The sequence below is a fragment of the Sceloporus undulatus genome, chromosome 4 (assembly GCF_019175285.1).
Source record: "Sceloporus undulatus isolate JIND9_A2432 ecotype Alabama chromosome 4, SceUnd_v1.1, whole genome shotgun sequence".
Taxonomy (NCBI): Eukaryota; Metazoa; Chordata; class Lepidosauria; order Squamata; family Phrynosomatidae; genus Sceloporus; species Sceloporus undulatus.
Genome location: NC_056525.1, coordinates 167,245,586 through 167,264,885, shown reverse-complemented (window position 1 = coordinate 167,264,885; position 19,300 = coordinate 167,245,586). Strand labels below are relative to the sequence as shown.

The 19,300-nt window shown below is 41.2% G+C and overlaps 2 protein-coding genes across 2 annotated transcripts in view; one reads left to right on the top strand and one right to left on the bottom strand.

The window, feature by feature from the left end:
• Positions 1 to 18,951, bottom strand: part of CDYL (chromodomain Y like) — a 172,618-nt gene extending 153,667 nt beyond the window's left edge. The window contains exon 1 of the mRNA XM_042462464.1: positions 18,396 to 18,951. Coding sequence (XP_042318398.1) covers positions 18,396 to 18,419 — 24 coding nt within the window. The 5' untranslated portion in view covers positions 18,420 to 18,951. The remainder of the gene's footprint in view (positions 1 to 18,395) is intronic.
• The window catches only part of LOC121928148, a 448,580-nt gene that overhangs the window by 23,016 nt on the left and 406,264 nt on the right, over positions 1 to 19,300 (top strand). The window lies entirely within an intron of this gene.

The following is a 19,300-nucleotide window of genomic DNA, read 5'->3' as shown; positions in this document are numbered from 1 at the left end:
CTGCAGGGATGCCCAGCGAGGGAGAGCATGTCAACACCTGAGCCCCAAGAGACTGGGAGGCTTTAAAACCCACTCCCTTCTCTCCAGGGATACCCAGCAAGTTGGAGAGCACGCCAACACCAGAGCCCCAAGACTGGGAGACTTGGAAACCAATGCACCCTTTTTACTGTACTCCTCCAGACTAATTATCTCTTTCCATGTTAGGTCTGAGAGGGAGCCGGAGATCTCTTAGCCTGCCTTTTTCCCTTTAGGGAGTGAGGTTCCGCTCCAGGATGGGATTGAGGGGGAGGAGACAGCTTTAACACTCAGCTAGCAGTAATCAGTGGAGAACGTGCTCGGAGCTCGCCTCCCTGTCCAGCAAGCAACATCTGACTATATATTATATCCCTTGTGCCTTATGGTGACAGGTAATGTTATTGAGCACTGTTGGTCTTTACTTTTCTGTTCTTGTCATTGTCACATTTTCTCCTGTTGATCATTGGGTAGTGAATCCATTCCTTCCCATGGTTCCACATACAGTATTTCTTGTAACCTGATCCCCCATTTGGCCTCTTCCTAACTCCCAGCTTCCATTCTTCTGTTCACTTTGGAACTGTTGTTCTGCTGCCCCTAACGCAGTAGCTATTTTCGTGATCATCAGTCTGTTAATTCTGACTATCTCAGTCAGACCTTGGATTCATCTCTTTCTTCTCTAAATCTTAGGGACTCTGCTGATTCAGCAATGTCTTTATTGAATTCCACTCTTTCTTCAACTCTTGACAGCCTTGCCCCTGTATCTGTATGCGTGTACTCCTCTATGATTAGATCTCAGCCCTGGCTTACTCCTACTGTTGGGTTTCTCCGGTCCTGCTCTTGAGCAGCTGAACGTCTTTCAAAAAAGTCCAGGGAATGGGCTGATTTTATTCATTATAAATTTGTTTTTTTCTTTTTCTCACACCCTGTCTATGGCAAAACAGAATTATTATAAATCTCTGATCTGCACAATGAGAGGCGCCCACAGCATTTGTTCTCTTCCTTCAACACTCCGCTAAAACCTTCTCCTCCTGTTTCTTCTTTATTTTCTCCCAATGATTTCACTAACTATTTCATCACAAACGGCCTGAACAGACAGGCCAAAAATAAAGTTGCTTCGGGTCACTTTGAAGGTATGCTGTTTAAATGATACACGCACCTTCAGAGGCCAGAAGCTGTGTCAAAGATGCACTCCAGTCCTTAGGACTGGAGCATGGCTTTGACGCAGCTTCCGGCCTCTTAGGATGCATGCATTATTTAAGTAGCATACCTCCAAAGTGACCCGAACCAGTTTTATTTTGGCCTATCTGTTTGGGCCGATAGATTACTACTATTCGCTCTGATTTTTCATGTCCCACTAATCTTCTATCACTTTCGACTAAAAATTTTTTCTGTGTTTCCTCCTGTTTCTTTGGATGAACTTTCTACGCTGCTGAACTCTTCCAAACCTGTTACTTGTTCTCTTGATCCAATTTCTTCTCATCTTCTAATCTCTATAGCCACTTCTTTTCTGCCCTTTCTCTCTCTCTCTCTCTCTCCAGGCTCCTTTCCTTCAGTCTTTAAACAGGTTCTAGTTTCCCCAATTCTGAAAAAACCTTCTCTTGACCACTCTTCTTTGTCTAGCTATCATGTGATCTCTCTTCTTCCTTTTCTTTCTAAGGTTTTGGAATGGGTCGTTTGTTCTCACTGTCTTGAGTTTCTTGAAGCCAACTCCATCTTAGATTCCTTTCAGTCTGGTTTCCACACATGGCATTCTACAGAGACAGCTCTCGCAAAGATCGCGGATGATCTTTTGCAGGCCAAGGCTAACAGCCTTTACTCTGTTCTCGTTCTTCTTGATTTGTCTGCAGCCTTTGACACCGCTGATCACTGTCTCCTAGTTGATATACTCTCTGACCTCAGGTTCTCAGACTCTGTTCTTGATTGGTTTAAATCTTATTTGTCAGATAGATCTTTTGCTGTGGTCACGGGTGGTCAGGCTTCGTTTTCTGTTCTGTTATCTGTTGGAGTTCCTCAGGGTCCCCTATTTGTTTTCTCTTTATACATTGTCCCTAGAGAAGCTCATTAGTTATTTTGGCTTTTCCTATCTGTACGCCAATGACACTCAGCTGTATCTTTCCACCTCTAACCTTTCTTCGGATCTTGAACGGCAAGTTTCATCTTGCCTTACAGGTGTCTCTCAGTGGATATGGCATCGGCGTCTGAAGCTCAATATGTCTAAAATGGAGCTTCTTGTTTTTCCACCTAAGTCTACTGTTCAATACTCCTTTTCTGTTTCTGTTGATGACATTTCTATCTGACCAGTCAAGCAAGTGTTAGTTTTATTTTTGATTCTTCTCTGTCACGTATCCCCCAGATCCAGGCCACAGCCAAGACATGTAGATTATTTCTATACAATATTGCTAAAATCAGAGCATTTCTGTCAGCTTCTACCACCAAGAGTCTGGCCCATGCCCTAGTGGTCTCGTGACTAGATTACTGTAATCTCCTTCTGGCAGGGCTTCCTCTTTCTCATCTCCGTCCATTAATTTCTGTCCAACATTCAGCTGCATGAATAATCACATCCACTCACCACTACAACAATATCCCTCCTTTATTGTCATCTCTTCACTGGCTTCCCCTCTCTTTCCATATTCATTATAAGCTCCTGTTGTTGACTTTTAAAGCCTGTCATGGGCTGGCCCCTCCTTATTTATCAAACCTCCTTTCCCCTCACCTTCCCACTCATGTCCTCCGTTCTGGTAGTCAAGATTGCTGTCTCAGCCTAGGATTGTCACTGCCTCATCCTGGATTCATCCCTTTTCACTTGCTGCCCCTCACTCCTGGAGCCTCCTTCCCCCATGAGCACATCTTAGACCAGTTTCAAAACTCAGCTGAAGACTATCCTGTTCAGGGAAATATTCCCAGGCATTGCATGATTGTTATCTGTTGTTTTTAATTTGTTGCCTGCTTTATTTTATTGAATCCTATCATGTATTACTATGTATTTTATATAATTCTGTAGAATGTACACCATACGTAACTTTATTTTTATCCATTCTACTGATTGTATGTACAGTGCTGTGCAAATCTACAGCACTATATAAATAAGCATAATAATAACTTTCTTCCTTGATTTTCTTCAATAGTCATTCCAAAGCTTTGCTATTTTTTGCTAGCACATGATGTCATTTGAGTATCTTAAACTGTTGACTTTTCTTCCTCCAATAATCACGACTCCTCCCTCCATAACTAAGTCAGCTTTCCATACAACATCTTCTGTGTATATATTAAGTAGAGTGATAAAATATAGCCTTGACTGAACCCCTTGTCAATAGAAAACCATTCTCTTTCTCCATATTCTGTCCTGACAGTGGTCTCTTGTCCTGAGTATAGGTTACTCATCAAGATAACCAAATATTAAGGTATACCCATTACATTTAGAGCAATCCATATTTTTCACTGTATACACCAGTGGTCTCCAGACTTTTTCAGGCTACCCCCTTTCATCTTAGGTGACACACTAGCGCCCCCTTTCATGCTAGGTCACCAAGGCAAGGGAAAAAGAGGAGGGCTTGTGTGTGCCTGCCCCCCCCCCCCCCCTCCCTTTTCCTTGGCTAGCTGGGCTTGAGCCAAAGCAAGGAGGAAAGGAGGAGAGCACTTGTGCCTGCCCCTTCCTTTCCCTTTTGTTAGTTGGCTTGAGCTAGCTAGCCAAAGCAAAGGGGGAAAGGGCACATCCCTGCCCCTTCCCTTCCCTTTGCCTAGACCACCTGACTTGAGCTAGCTAGCCAAAGCAAAAGGTAACAGAGGAGAACCTCTGTGCCTGCCCCCTCTCTTCCTCTTTGCCTTGGAACCAGCCCATGTGTTTCTTACTGAAAGAGGCTTTCTTCCTTGGGCTACTTGCAAGGAGAAGCCAAGCAGTTTCTGCAAAATGGTGGGCATGGAAAGTATTTTGGCACCCAGAGAGGGGCAGAGTGAGGAAAGAGGAAAGACAGGGTCTGTTTGCTCTGCTCCAGGGCAAGGCAAAGCCAGAAGAGCCATGCTGCGTCTCTTGCCTCACAACCTGGATGGAAGGACAGACAGACCCAGAATATCCTGTCCCAGAATGGTGCACAAAACATTCATGCATCCCTCATCCTCACAATTCCCTGCCACTCCATTTTCCTCCCTGCTGCTCTTTTCCTCCTCACTGCCTCCCTGGAGCTTTTCCAAGATCTGGGGGGAGGGGGCACCGCCCACTTTGGGAATCATTGGTCTATACAGTAAAAGACCTTGCTATAATCTATTATTATTATTATTATTATTATTATTATTATTATTATTATTATTATTAACCTTTAATCTATAAAGCAGAGGTTGATTTTGTTCTGAAATTCTTCACTCCTCTGAGTTATCAAATATATGTGTGCAATATGATTCCTAGAATCTCTTTCTTCTCTTAAAACAGGATGGCTATGTGGCATTTCCCACTCAATATATATTAAAAGTCTTTTGCACGTCACATCTTGCCGGCAATGGAGATTAATGCAGTGATAAAGGCACCAGATCCCTTCTGATCTTGGAAGCTAAGCAGAGTCAGCCCTGGTGAGTACTTGGATTGGAGATGGTCAAGGAATACCAAGTGTTGTAGATGATATTTAGGAGGAAAGAACTGGCAAAACCACCTCTGAGTATTCCTTGCTTAAGAAAACCCTGTGAAATTAATGAGGTTGCTGTAAATCAACAGGTGACTTGAAGGCACATTCACATACAGGTTACTCCAATCCCTGAAGTTACCTTTCTTGGGGAATGTAAAACTGAATGCTTCCAGTATGTAGACCATAGTTGTTTTCAATATTTCTTCGTAATTAAAGTTTGATTTTAATTAGAATTTGAATGATTCTTTCTCTACAGCTTGAAACAGCTCTACTGACATGGTATCTGTTCCCAGTGATTAATATCTCCCAAGTGCTTTGAGATTGACTTCTACTTCCTTTTCTAAAACTGTGGGTTCATCAACAAAAGGTTCCTTCTTAAAGGAATCTGTCATTCTTTTCTAGACCTTTGTAGAGTTCTTCAGCATATAGCTCCCACTGTTCTTTTTCTTCTTCATCATCAAGCAGTGTGTTCTCCTGTTGGTCATATAGCATCCCCACTCTTGGTCTGATTTTCCTTTTGATTTCTCAGATGTTGTAGAAGAAGTCTCTTGTTCTACCTTTATTTTACCTTCTATTTATCTGCATCAGCTACATGTATCTGTAGAACAGTCATTTTCAGGAGTCTGAACTTATTTCTGTCACCTTTTACTTCTTGCCTATCTTTAATTAATTGAAATTTCATCTGTCATTCAATGAGTTTTTTCATTCTTTTTGGCTGAGTCTTTGGGCATTCTTCCATGACAATTGGCCTGTACAGACAGACCAAAATAAAGCTGCTTTAGGTCACTTTGGAGGTATGCTGTTTAAATGATGCATGCGTCCTAAGAGGCCAGAAGCTGTGCCAAAGCTGTGCTCCAGTCCTTAGGAGTGGAGTGTGGCTTTGGCACAGCTTCTGGCCTCTTAGGATGCATGCATCATTTAAACAGCATACTTCCAAAGTGACCCAAAGCAGCTTTATTTTGGCCTGTCTGTACAGGCCCAATGTGACGGGTTTTGGTCCATAAATCTTCTGGCTCCTGGTCAAATAGGTTTAATAGTGGAAATCTATTCTTTACATGTTCTTTAAATTCTAAAGGGATGTTCTTCAGGTCGTATTTTGGTATGAATATTGTTTCGGTGTGCTTCTTTAGTTTTACTCCGATTTTTTTACATTAGCAGTTCATGGTCTATGCCACAAAATGTTCCTGGTCTTTTTTTGTAGACAGCTTCTCCATCTTCTGCTCTCAATTATGTAATCTAATCAATTTCTGTATAGGCCATCAGGTGAATGGTATACAGTAACTGGTTGGCTTTCTGAAGAATATGTTGGGTTCACAAAATTCAAAAATTCACTCTCCTGCTGTTTCTTGATACTAGGCCAAATTCTTCAACAATGCTTTTGTTCTGTATTCTGTATCAAAAAAACCATTCCAATAGTCTATGATTATCAGCACGTCCAATTTTGGTGAGTGGTCAATTTCCTCTTGGAATCAAGCACAGGATATTTCAGTGTCTTCCACTTCTGCCACTGTAGCTGAAGAATAAATCTGGATTATGACTACAGTTGGCCCTCCGTTTTCACGGGGGATCCATTCCAGACCCATCTCACACCCCCATGAAAATGGAGGCTTGTACATATTCAAGCCCCATAGGCATGAATGGGGTGAGATGAAATGAAATGAAATTCTTTATTACAGTCAAAGACCAGCATCAATATAAACTATAATATAGAAAAATAAAATACAGTGGTGCCTCGGGTTACAAAATTAATTCGTTCCGCGGCCGCTTTCGTAACCCGAAAAGCCTTCGTAAGCCGAATTGCCATAGGCGCTAATGGGGAAAAGCCGCGTTTCGTGCGAAAAAGCGCCGAAAAGCACCAAAAATTTTCTTCGTAACCCGAAAAAACATTCGTAACCCGGAACAATTATTTCCAATGGGATTTTTTCGTATCCCGAAAATTTCGTAACCTGGGTATTTCGTATAGATTGCTTGGGATAAAAATCTGCCAAGTAGAAATGAAAATAATTCATTTCTGTTACATTTAAGATAGCTTCAATTAAAATAAAAATAGACCTTTATGGGCTTCCGCCCTTAAAATAGAAATAATAAAAATAGATTAGCAATATCAGATTTTTACCAGACATGCAGTACCAGACATGACATAATGTTATGTATTTAACTTTGATCAGTTGTTCTTTTCCTACAAGTGATTGCTACTGCAGAAAATTGTGCCACTTTGTAGGTTTGAATGGGGTGTACCCTGGGTGTGTGCGCCATTGCAAATAGCAGAGATCGCCCCTCCGTGCATATTCAAGAACTTAGATCCGTGAGTTAGGAGGGGCAACTGTATATTGAAAGCTTTCCCTTGAAACCTTACTGATATTATTTAATCAGAAATCCCATTATATCCCAACTGTTTTTTTCTATCTCTCTTCATCTTAGATTTTCATTTCTTGAGTAAAAAAAACTGTGTAATTATCTGAATGATAATGTTCCATTCATGTCCACTTTAGCTTATTCATCTTATACATTCCTATGTTTATAGCTTTCATTTCTTGTTTTACCATGTCTAGTCTTCCGTGGTGCATGCTTTCCACATTTCATGTTCCTTCTGTGCAACTTGCTGGTTCTCTACATATGCTTTTCAAAAATGGTTTATCAGACAACTTCTAATCTTTGAGCTTTGAGTAAACTTTTCATCTCATAGTTCAAAATCTTACATATTCAGCATATAACTTCTTTTAAGAACTCTTCTATGGATATGAACTGTCAAATTAACCATCTGTAAGCCGCTCTGAGAGCCTGTGTGGCTGAAGAGTGGGGTATAAATACACTATGGCGATGTGTTTCTTATCAATTTGTCAAAAACATTCTACAACTTCCTGTCTGACATTATCACTTTGCCAATTTGTAAAAAAGATTCCAGGAGAAATTACAGACTGGTTAACTTAAGGTCTGTTCCAGGTAAGTTGATGGATAGTTTTGTTAAAGATAAAATTATTATGTTTATAGGAGGACTGGTCACACCAAAAAAGAAACAGCATGGTTTCTGCAAAGTTGACACCCAACTAACTTTTCAAGTTATTTAGGAGTAAATAAATATGTGGAAATGGGTGATCTGACAGACACTGTTTACGGTCTGCCCTCCACATTCATGGGGTTTAGGGGTGAAAGAACCCTGTGAAAATGGAAAAACTGTAAATATGTGGTGGAAGGTGGAAAGGGCCTGTGCACACCCTTCCTGGCTGCTTCCTTCCTCCTGGACTTTTTTCCTTGAGGGAAAAAGCCCAGGAGAGAGGAGGAGGAGCACGCACACATGCACTCTTGACAGTCCTCCATAGATAAATTTACCAATAATCAAATCAATGAATGTTAAACCTGTGAAAGTGTGGGGCCAACTGTATTTGAACTTCTAAATGTCTTCCTGAACAGACTTAGGACCTTTCACCCTTTGTCTACTAACAGATTGATAACTAAAAACTGAAAACAGATACAAGGAATAAAATGGTCAATTTTCTAATGGAAGAATGTAAACAGTGGTATTCCAACTAACACTGCATTTGCTTTTTACCTTATTTCTAAAATAATCTGGAGTTATGGTGCCCCGGGCGCAGAGCCGGGGAATGTGTCATGTGGACACAATGACCCAACTCCACTCCCAGCCTGGCCTTAATGGCCGCTCTGCACAGGGCCTAAGTCTATTTCCTAACAGTAAAAATTGTTCAGCAGTGGAATGGAATGGATTCTCCTTCAGAATCATGAATAGTATTATTATTATTATTATTATTACTATGCTTTATTTATATAGCGCTGTAGATTTCACTGGACATTTTAAACTAGAGGTTGGATGGATACCTGCCACACATGTTTTAGCTGTGGATCCTAGCACTGGACCTACTGGAAGATGGCTACTAGTATAAGCAAGCCGGACGTTCCAACTCTACAATGCTATTATTATAAGTATTTTTATTAAAGCATATACAGCGCGCCCGCGCCATACATGAGTGTGCCATACGCGGCCTTGAGCATATGCGCTCAAGCCGCGGGGCGCACACGGGGCGGAAGGGGCGGCGCGTCCCATTCAATTGAATGGGCATGTGCGCCCGTTGCGCCCCACGCGCGCCCGCACCACCGCGCACGAGCCCCATTGTTTCCAATGGGGCTTGAGCATAGGTGGAATTCGCCTTATGCGGCGGGATCTGGAATGGATCCCCCGCGTAAGGGAAGGACGGACTGTACCAGCAGCTTGGCAATGCTTTAGGGAAATCTTGTATTTTCTCAATCTTAGGATAACTTGGACCAGTCTGTTCTTATTTGAATACAACAGCATCAAACAGATTTTAGTTTGAAATTCCAAAATATCAGTGTTATTTTGCACAAATGTAAGCATTAAGAGAACCAGTTAGTAAACACATGAAACAAACTGAACACGAAGGCCACAGAAACAGATATTTTGCATTGACAGAAAGTATGGAGTATCAAAATGTAGGACTGAATCAAATTTTTGTCGATTTGCCCCTGAAATAAAATTATACTGTGGTCACATTTTAAACTTGATTGAGCAGACAGGTGTTAGACTATGGTTAAACCCATGGTTGGTATTGTCTAATTATATACTGGATGTTCATAAATACAAAACCAATGTCTTACTGCTCATTTATTAACCATAGTAATTATTATCATACCATACTAGAAGCTGGTTACTAATATAAGCAAATGGTTATTTATACATTTAGAGTCAATATATATGGTTATACCAGTGAAATTGGTACACAAAAGAAATGACACAGTAATTTCTTTAAAATAATTCCTTTTATTATTAATTAGTTATTTTATTTCCAAGCTAATTTTGGATGAGTGTTGAACAGTTTTTATTAATGCTATGAAATTATTAATGTAACATTTTTTAAAACTCACAAACATGGCAGCGTATTCAGAGAACTAAAAAAGAAAAGCAAAACTACTGAGTATCATCTCATTTCTTAACAAAAGGTATGCCATATATCACACAAACATAATCCCTCATAAAGTTTTATCCTCAGACCACTCTGCTAGTACAAGACAATGCCTGCCCCTTTCAGCCCTTCAGAAGTGGGCTGAAGGTATCTTTTATGTGGAAGGAACCTGTGCATTTAGCAGTAGTTTACATAAAACATCTGATTGAGCAGTTTTCTTTTACCCTGCATCAGCAGACAACATTAAATGTATCCAAGCAGCAGTGGGGGCAAAATTATATAATGCTTGTGTCAGTCTTTACAACTCCACATTCCAGACTGTCTCCAACTATAATGATTTTTAAAAGATATAAACTGTTATATGGTGTGTGTGGAGGTCCCATTTAGTGAAACAAGGGCCTGTTACAGACAGCCAAAATAAAGCTGCTTTGAGTCACTTTGGAGGTACTGTATGGTATTTCAATGATACATGCGTCCTAAGAGTCCAAAGGCTGCACCAAAGCCACACTCCAGTCCTAAGGACTGGAGTGCAGCTTTGGTGAAGCTTCCAGACTTTTAGGACTCATGCATCATTAAAATACCATACTTCCAAAGTGACTCGAAGCAGCTTTATTTTGGCTGTCTGTAACAAGCCAAGACTTCTCACAATTCTTAGCTTATTGGAAAGACTTGGCCAGCTAAAAACCCATGTATATAAGGCCTTATGCATCAAGTGACATTGCTAAACACTCTAAAGCTTTTAGTTACTTGTACAGGAATAGATCAAAACTGGTTCTACTCATTTCATGAAGAGTGGCTGGCTAGAGGGTAAAAAACAACAATACTGTTTTGCCTATTCTCATCAGGGACATATTACTCACTGTCCATAAACACAACACAATCAATGATCAACAGTTCCACAGAGATTTTCAAAATCTACTTATAAACCTGGATGTTCTAAAGACCTACATCCCATCAGAATCTTCCTTATGACTCATCACACCTATTGTTTTGCATAAAACCTATTAATCTGGTTTTGAGGACCATTGAGCTAGTAGAGCCATGAAGGAATAGTAAATGATAAATTAGCATTCAATGGAAGATACCTAATAAAACAACACATGGCATCCAAAACTACAAAGTATAGCATAAGGTTTGAGCTGTGTTACAATTCTAGACCATTATATTGACATATCTGAGCATGGCCTGAATCTAGATCAAACAGTGGTTAACCCAAGGTTCCAGATCCTAGCTGCATTAAAAGAACTGACCACTTTTCTGCAATACTCAACCAGCCAGAGAACTAGCTAAGTTAAGAAAAAACTGATTCTGGCTAACATGCTGCCAGAAAAAAATCCAAAATAGTAACTGATTCTCCTTTCTTCAGCGCATAAACATCCAGTAACCCCCAGCAACAAATCTAAACCTGAGGCAATTTATTATAATAGCAAGACTAAAACTTGGAGAGACATCTATAACCAAATAGTCTCCAGATATATTTCTAAACACTTATGGCTAATGGTGTTTTTGTTTAAATGTACTTGGTCACTGCCTATTGTTGTGTTACCGACTGATAGTGACCCTAAAGTGAACCTATCGCAGGGTTTTTGTTTTTTTAAGAGGTGGGTTGCCTTTGCTTTCCTCTGAGGCTGAGAGCATGTGACTTGCCCAAGGTCACCCAAAAGATTTCCATGGCCGAATGGGGATTCAAACCCTGGTCTCTAGATTTGTAGTCTAGCACTCAAACCACTGTCTCACACTGCTTGTATAGATGCCCATGCAGTATGTAATAACCTACAACATTATAAATATCCTAATATGTTCCTTACTAGCAGCTCAGAGTGTAGAATTGATTATCAACTGAGTTGAGTCTAAAGACATACTGTATCCAGTTTGGCTGAGATGTTAAGAGGCAGCCACAGAACTAGTAGGACCTGACAGTAAGAATATAACGGGCACATGTCATTTCATTTATTGATACAAAGAAGAAAAACCACCACAACAATGTGCAACATATAACTGTTGTCTGTCCTATTAATGCAATGTGATTACACATGGGCTGCTCATTTATGATATGGTACAGCTGCAAAGGTTGTGAGATCTGTTATTGCTGCTGGCAATTCATAACTCATGACGGTTGAACTGCTACACTTAAGGTGACTTTTGTTTTAAAACCAATATGTCAATATTTGTCTTAAGATTAAAATATATTATCTTCAGTTTAAAAATCCGTGGAATTAATTAGGTCACATATAGTGTTTGTGTAAGTTTTTGTATTTGTCTTGTATTTACTGACCCTGATCATTAGTGTTGCTTAAGTTAAAAAAAATTAAAAAGATATCTTATGATGTTCAGTACCTTCTACCAAGTATTTTAGTAACATGTTTTAGAGGCGTATAGCTGACACCGATATGAGATTGTCTATCAATGGACATTTACACTTCAACTATCAATTTATCTGTCAATAGAAGTTTTAAATACAACACAGTATCAGGAAAGTGCATATGAATAACACAGTAAACCACTAATGGAAGGATACTGTGTATACCTGACTATAAATCTAACTCAAGGGCAAGTTTGGGGGCTAAAATCATGGATCTTGATATGACCCATGGATAACTCAAGGGTAAAACTTAGGGGCATGTAAATGAAGGATGTAAAAGATGAAGCAAAGGAAAACAATGCCAAAGAACTTACAAAATTCCAGCAGACATAACTATTTGCCCTCATAAGGCTGGATGGATGTGCAAGTAGAAGGAGGTAAGTGCTTTCAGGGCAGATTAAACTCTTGCCTTTCACCAGAGGATGATTTTGTGTGTGTGTGTGTGTGTGTGTGTATGATTTAAAGTACAGTATTTCCACTGACCCGTGGTTAAGTTGAGTCAGAGTTTTTGGGTAAATTTTTTAACCTAAATTTCTAGACTTATACATGAGTATATACAGTATGTTAGGCATGCATATAAAGTGTGCAATTTCACTACAACTAGATTTAATATTTCATAAGATTATATATATTTCATCTATTTTAAAACCTTGGTTAAAAGCTCATCCTTGTATATTCCACAAATACTAAGATAAATTTAAAAATATAGCAATGTGGTGCTGTTATTATGCTATGTTCCTATTCAGAAACATGAATTCTTCAGCCCTTTCACTAAAAACATTCCACTACTATCTATATATCATGTTTTGCAGAAAGTTTATTCACCTCTTTGACACAACACACCTCAACCTGGATTATGATTGCTGTTCTCAAAGAACTCTAGTTTTGACATTTTGAGGTTAAATTAGACAAATACATAGAGGACAGTTCTTCCAACCAGTTCATTGTGATAGCTAAAACAGAACCTCTTGTTTCAGACACCCCACATCTCTGATTAGCAGAGAATGGGGACAAGCAGGGAACAACATCATCCACTTCTAAAAGCAATTAGTTGGCCATGGGGTTGGCCAACCTTAGTCTCATTCAGCAAGACAAGTACATTCAGTTTCTTCATATATCTCACCTCAGAATAAACCTCCTTTAAAACATGCTGTACTTCAGAACCAATCAACATCTTGACTTTTGTGTGCATTGAAATCATAAGCATCAAAGGACAATTGTGTATATCCAGACACAGAGTGGGCATCCATTGGGGAATTACAACTAGTTCCCACTGTCTAATGCATTTCTAACAGACAGTTGCAAACTTTAAAGAAGTACTATATATACACAGCAAGCACCAGTACTTGATAAAATACAAGCTGACCATCAGATTATAATTCTCTTACCCCGACTCCCCTCAGTCTTCAACCATTTTTATAACCCATAACCTAGCTCAACACCTTTATTCCAAGAATCCACAGAAAGCACCAACTTTTAACTTTAACACATTTTTATTTGTTTCAATCATTCTTGAGTTTTTGTCTTTTCATTTTTATTAGATTGTAGGTTTTGTCACAAATTAGCTGTTACCCTTTCTGCTGACTGCAATAAACTGTCTACCTTGCCCTGATTTTCATGATGGAAGTAATGATCACACCCTAACTAATGTCCAGCGCTGTGTAAATCTATAGTGCTATATAAATAAAGCATAATAATAACAACAATTAACTAACAAAGACAGTGGTAAATAATAGAAGCAGATTGAAATCACTTATTTGTCTCAGAGTCATACCGCTAGTAACGCATAGCATTTTGAAACTCCTTAGGCCCTAGTCACCAGAGACCCCTCTTCCTCCTATACATCTCATCATAATTCCCACTTCAACTGAGATTATTTTGATTACTCCATCTATGTGTCAAATCTAAACAGCAGTGGGTATTCCCTTTCCCAAGGCAGTCACCAAAGCCTAAATACAATTTAGAAATAATATGTCTTTTTACTCTGGCTGTCATTTAGTGGTCAGCATTCACATTTAATGTGAGAGGTATAATGCACACTTTATCTTGTCTATCTCAAATGATAAATTGTACCAAACCTATAGACAGTGCAGGGTAGGGATCTCTCTTGTGTGTATGTCAGCCATTGATGTTAAGTTCTCCAACTAACGGCCTTGAGGATTAGACGGTTAAACAGTAACCTCCTATTTGTTTAGGATGCTTTGCCCAACCTTTAAGTCTTACAAGAAAATCTGAAAGTCAGCTTCCAAATTAACAAGGAAAGCATAATACACTACTTAGGTTTTCAAAGTGACACCTATATAAAATGACAAAAACATCCTTAAACTGAATTAAAACTCTAAAAATAACAGCAAAAGCATCTTGCAATAGAAACAGGTATATTTAACAGATACCTAAAAGTCAATAAGATCAGATGAACATCTCAGAGGAAGAGGTTCCACAGCAAGGGACTACCACAGAAAAAGCACTCTCCAGAACTGCCACCCATTTCATTTACAAATCGAGGTCACTACTGAAAGGCCTTTGAATATCTTAGACAATTCAGCCGTTTCATGTGGAACCAGGTGGCCTGGTACCACTCTTCTTTCTTTTCCACCACAAAAACAAATCCAACACTGTAGAATGTGTCAAATTAATTACAGATGTTGCTTAAGCTTCAAGGTGCACAGAACTCCTTAGTAAAAAAAAAAGTGGTGCCATTAATAAAAAGCAGAAGTCATATTTTCAGAAGGGAAGGAGTTGTATTCACTGACTTTAAGGTTCATCAGTTCTTTGAATGAATGAATGCTTGTTTTATAATTTCCAGAATGCTTTTAGATTGCAACAACTGTAATACTCCTGGAATGGCATTTATTTCTTCAGTTGGGTTCATGCATCCTCCTTTGAACAATTAAATTAACCCAAGGACAACTATATCCAGGAAGGAAGATACATTTGATCCACAGCTTCTCAAAGCATGTTCTCCTTCAACATGGAAGCAAGTGCTGGTCAAGTTGCTTTTTAGTTGCAAAAAACCCAAGAGTTATCCTCCACATTCAACAATAATAAAGTCTTCTAAGGATTCCATAATCCACATTTTCAACCAAAAAAATCCAAAAGCTTTCCATTTCCCACTTGCTGCTTGTATTCCCAAACAATAAAGTGGACATGTAATTCCCAGCAACATCCAATAGTTGAGATTTGTATTCCTTTTTCATGGTTTTCTTGTATTTCCAGAAAGTATCATGATGAAGAAAATCATAAATCTTTCAAATTACTTTAATAATGTAGACCCAAGGCAGTACTACCATATCCCGGCTCTCAAGGATAAAGTCAACGAATGACCGAGGAAGAGAGTATGAAGTAGCTATTTCATTTAATACTGTGTATTAGTCATTACCAGTTAATCATTTCAGAATTCAATACAAAGTCTGCAGTTGTGTCTGAACAAAATGTGTATCCCAAATCATTGTTTCTATCCAGCCCTTTATAAGCAAAATTAGACTCAGTTCTCTTCCACCTGAAACTTGGCAATGAAGATCATAAAGCAACTCTGACATTATTCAACATATATATTGAAGTGAATATTTGTGAAAAGCTATAAAAGCGGATAATATACATGTATGCTACATGGTGCTTTAAGATAAGAACAAATATGTTTTTGTAAATAAAGTTTTCATCCTAATATATAATGTAAATAATGGCCTTAGTCAACAGGCTTCACTTACAATCAGATTCACATCTACTTGGAAGTAAGTCCCACTGAGTTCTAAGGACTGAAGTATGCTTAGGAGTGTAGCTGAAGTTAAATATTTCCAACTCAAAATCTAGATTAGAGTCATATGGTTATTTACCCTAAGTTTTAGCCTATATTTACATCTTTAAATAAATTTCCCACTCAGTGACTCTTTCTGGACCAATCTGGTGTAGCTAAGCTTCTCAAGCCCACTATATGTATTAATGAACGATGACGCTGAACACCATGCACCTTGATACCCGGATGAACCAAAGACAATTTGGTAACTCATCAGGTAACTTAAAACCATTGCAAGACTGGCTTCTAGGTGGTCAAGATCTGAGTAACAAGGTCTGAGTATGTCTAAGTTGAGAGCCAGTGAGGCGTAATGGTTTGGGTGTTGGACTATGACTCTGGAGACCAGGGTTTAATTCCCCGCTTGGCCATGAAATTCATTGGGTGCCCTTGGGCAAATCACATGCTTTCAGCCTCAGGGGAAGGCAATGGCAAACCCTGTCTGAACCAATCTTTACAAGAAAACCCCATGATATGGCAACTTTAAGTCAACTTAAAAGCACACACTAACAACAATAAATGTCTTAAGTTATTGAACCTAGTCACAAAGTTGTTTCCTTACTATTTCACCCCCTCCAAGATATAATTTCTCTTATGCTCTGAAGGTGCCCAAAACTTCATAAACGTTAGCCATGATCTACTACCCTTACAACTGAAACCATTTGACTAAAGCTTTACAAGTTCAAAAACTTCATGGTAGCCAATTTACTCAAAACATTCATAGCATGTATCTTCCTTTGGTTGGTTGAACTGGCTATATTCTCCATTCATAAGAAGTTGTTCCTGGTGCACTGGCAACACAACTAAGACTGCAATGTGATGCATGTTTATACAAAAGGATGTCTCACTGTGTTCAACAAGTCTTACTCTAATTGTGTTTAACAACACGTGCCAAGTTTCAAATTCTTTGTTCCAGATACATCAATGGTTCTAAGGTTCTAGACTCAGAAGGATGTCAGCAATTTAAAACTACACAAGAGCCACACAGAAGATTCCCAAAACCTATACAGATACACAGAGACTCCAAAAACCTATCTCAAAATTTATTTCCACAAGGAACAAGAAAACTATAGTTTCCTCACCAAAAGCTGGGATGGTTCCCAAACAGACAAGTGTTGCATGATCTTCAACACACCACTTGGTACAACACATAACACCAGGAAAGTTGCATCCAAGAGAAATCCCAATGTGGGCCCAGGCATTAAGGATAGGAAACATGACACCAAAGAATCAAAGGAAAAGTAGCCACCTCTTTCTTAGCCAAAGCCAAAAAAGAGAGACGACCCTTGAGTCAATCACTTGGCCATTTTTCAAGCAGAGAGTCAAGGGCAAGGCTGGTGACTCAAGAACGTCCATTAAAAACATCATTGAGAATCAAGTGATAAAACTTTTACACAACCTGGATGAGCATGGGAAGTCAATTGTAAATATATATACATATTTGAAAATTGTGTTTCGTAACGAATTTTGACATTATTTAGTGTATTTATCCTACTACGTATTATACCCCCCCCCAAAAAAAAACCCACCACCTTGTCTTTTTTCTGCAAACAGTGTGGAGCCCTCTCAGTTTTGGGGTGTTTGCCATCTGCAACCATGAAGCTGATGCCCAATGGAGGTCCAAAAGGGGCAGAAGAAACCCTCCCTCCCCAAAAGAGAAAGGGACACACACACACACAAGTGGAAGGGAGCCCACACTTGAGTGTGCAAAGAAAGGAGTGTGAGCAAGTCAGAAGCAGCACCCACCACTCAGCCAGGCTCCCTCCTTCCTCCCTTCCCGCCCACCCTCTCCTTCTCCTTCTCTCCTCGTGGCCAGGATGGAGGAGGAGAAGAAGAAGGGTAAGGGGTGGCCAAGGAGTTGGAAGGGGGGAAGGCGGGCAAGGAGAGAGAGAGAGAGAGACAGTGCAAGCCAATGGCAACACTTCGCCCTCTCCTCTCCTTCCAGACACATTTCCGTCCTCGAAACTGGAGGAGGAAGAGAGAGAAGGAGGGAAAGAGGGGAAGGAAGAGAGGAAGAGAGGAGAGGTAGAAGGAGAGCGAGATGGGGGGAAGAGAAAGAAGATGGGGAAAGAGGGAAAGAGGAAGAGGGGGAGAGAGAAGGAAGGAGAAAGAGGAAAAAGGGAGAGAGAGAAGGAGGGAGTGAGGGAAAGAGAAAGGAAGAAGGAAGGAGAAAGAAGGGGGAGGAAGTAGGGAAAGAGAGGGAAAGAGAAGAAAGTAAGAGGGGGAGAGAAGGAAGGAAGGAGAAAGAGGGAAAGAGAATAGGAGGGGAGAGGAAAAGAGAGAAGAAGGGAGGAAGGGAGAGAGAGGAGGAGAGAGAATGAGGGAAAGAAAAAGAGAGAGAGAAGGAAGGAAAGGGAGAGGGGAAGAGAAAGAGAGAAGGAAGGAAAAAGAGAAGGAGGGAGTGAAGAGGAGAGGAGAGGGGGAAAGAATGAGGGAGAGAGAAAATGAGGGAGGAGGAAAAGAGAGGGAGAGAAAAAGAAGGGGGAGGGGGCTCCTAATTTGGAAACACACGTACTGAGGCCCTGCCAAGGAAAAAGAGGAGGGGGGGTCACAGTTGCAGATTAACACAACCAGATGACCCCCATGGGCGAGGGGTGCCGATGTCTCCTCATCCGGAGAGAAGCAGGGAGGCTCCTTCCTCCTCCTCCTCCTCTTCCTCGGGGGGAGGCGGGGGCTGTTACCTCGTAGAGTTCCTCGGAAGCCATGCTGGGGCGCCCTCTTCCTCCCAAGGTGGAGTTGGGTGCTGGCTCGGGGAGACTTTTGTCTCACTCCGTGGCCTCCCCTTCCTCCTCCTCCTTCTCCTTCTGCTGCCGCCGTCCTCTGCCTCCGGTGCTGGTCCTGGCGGCGGCGGCGGCGGCGGCGGCGGGGCTGGTGCGCAGAGCGAGCTGCGCAACGGGGCTCAGCCCGCCCGCTCTCCTTCTCGCTCCCTCACTCTCGCACTCGCACTCACTCTCGCCGCCGCTGCTGCTGCTGCTGCTGCCGCCGCTGCACACTTTGCTCGCGAGGCAAGGGAGGGGGCTGGAGGAGGAGGAGGAGGAGGAGGAGGGGGCAAGGCAGCAGCAGCTGCGGCGGCGACGATGATTCCCCTCGCACCCGCCGCCGCCGTCCTTCGGAACCTCCCTCCAGGCGCACTAATCGAGCGCCGAGCGCCTCGCCTAGCGCCCTCTTCCTCCTCTTCCTCTTTGATCGCCCATTGTCTCCTCAGCTGAGCGGCGGCGCGAGGAGGGGGCGGCGGGGATCGGGCCAATGGCCGACCGGGAGGAAGGAAGGGAGGGAGGGGGGGGGGCCACGGCAGCGGGGGGCGGGGCCACAGAAAGTGGGGGAGGGGCGCCATTCCACCATCGCAGCCACCATATATATGCTTCGTTGGAGGAAGTCGTCGTCGTCGTCGGTGGTGGCCGCCCTGAGGAGAAGTTGCTTGGAGATTGGGGTTTCCCAAGCAACTGGGAAGGGGCCCTCTGCTGAAAAGGGGGCATCACCTCAGCCTCCTCCCTCATGTCATGAAAGTCAAAGAGTCAGCCATTACATGCCCTCTAGCCTTCCAGTCACAAGTGCCTCAATCACCCAAGACACACTCAGCATCCAC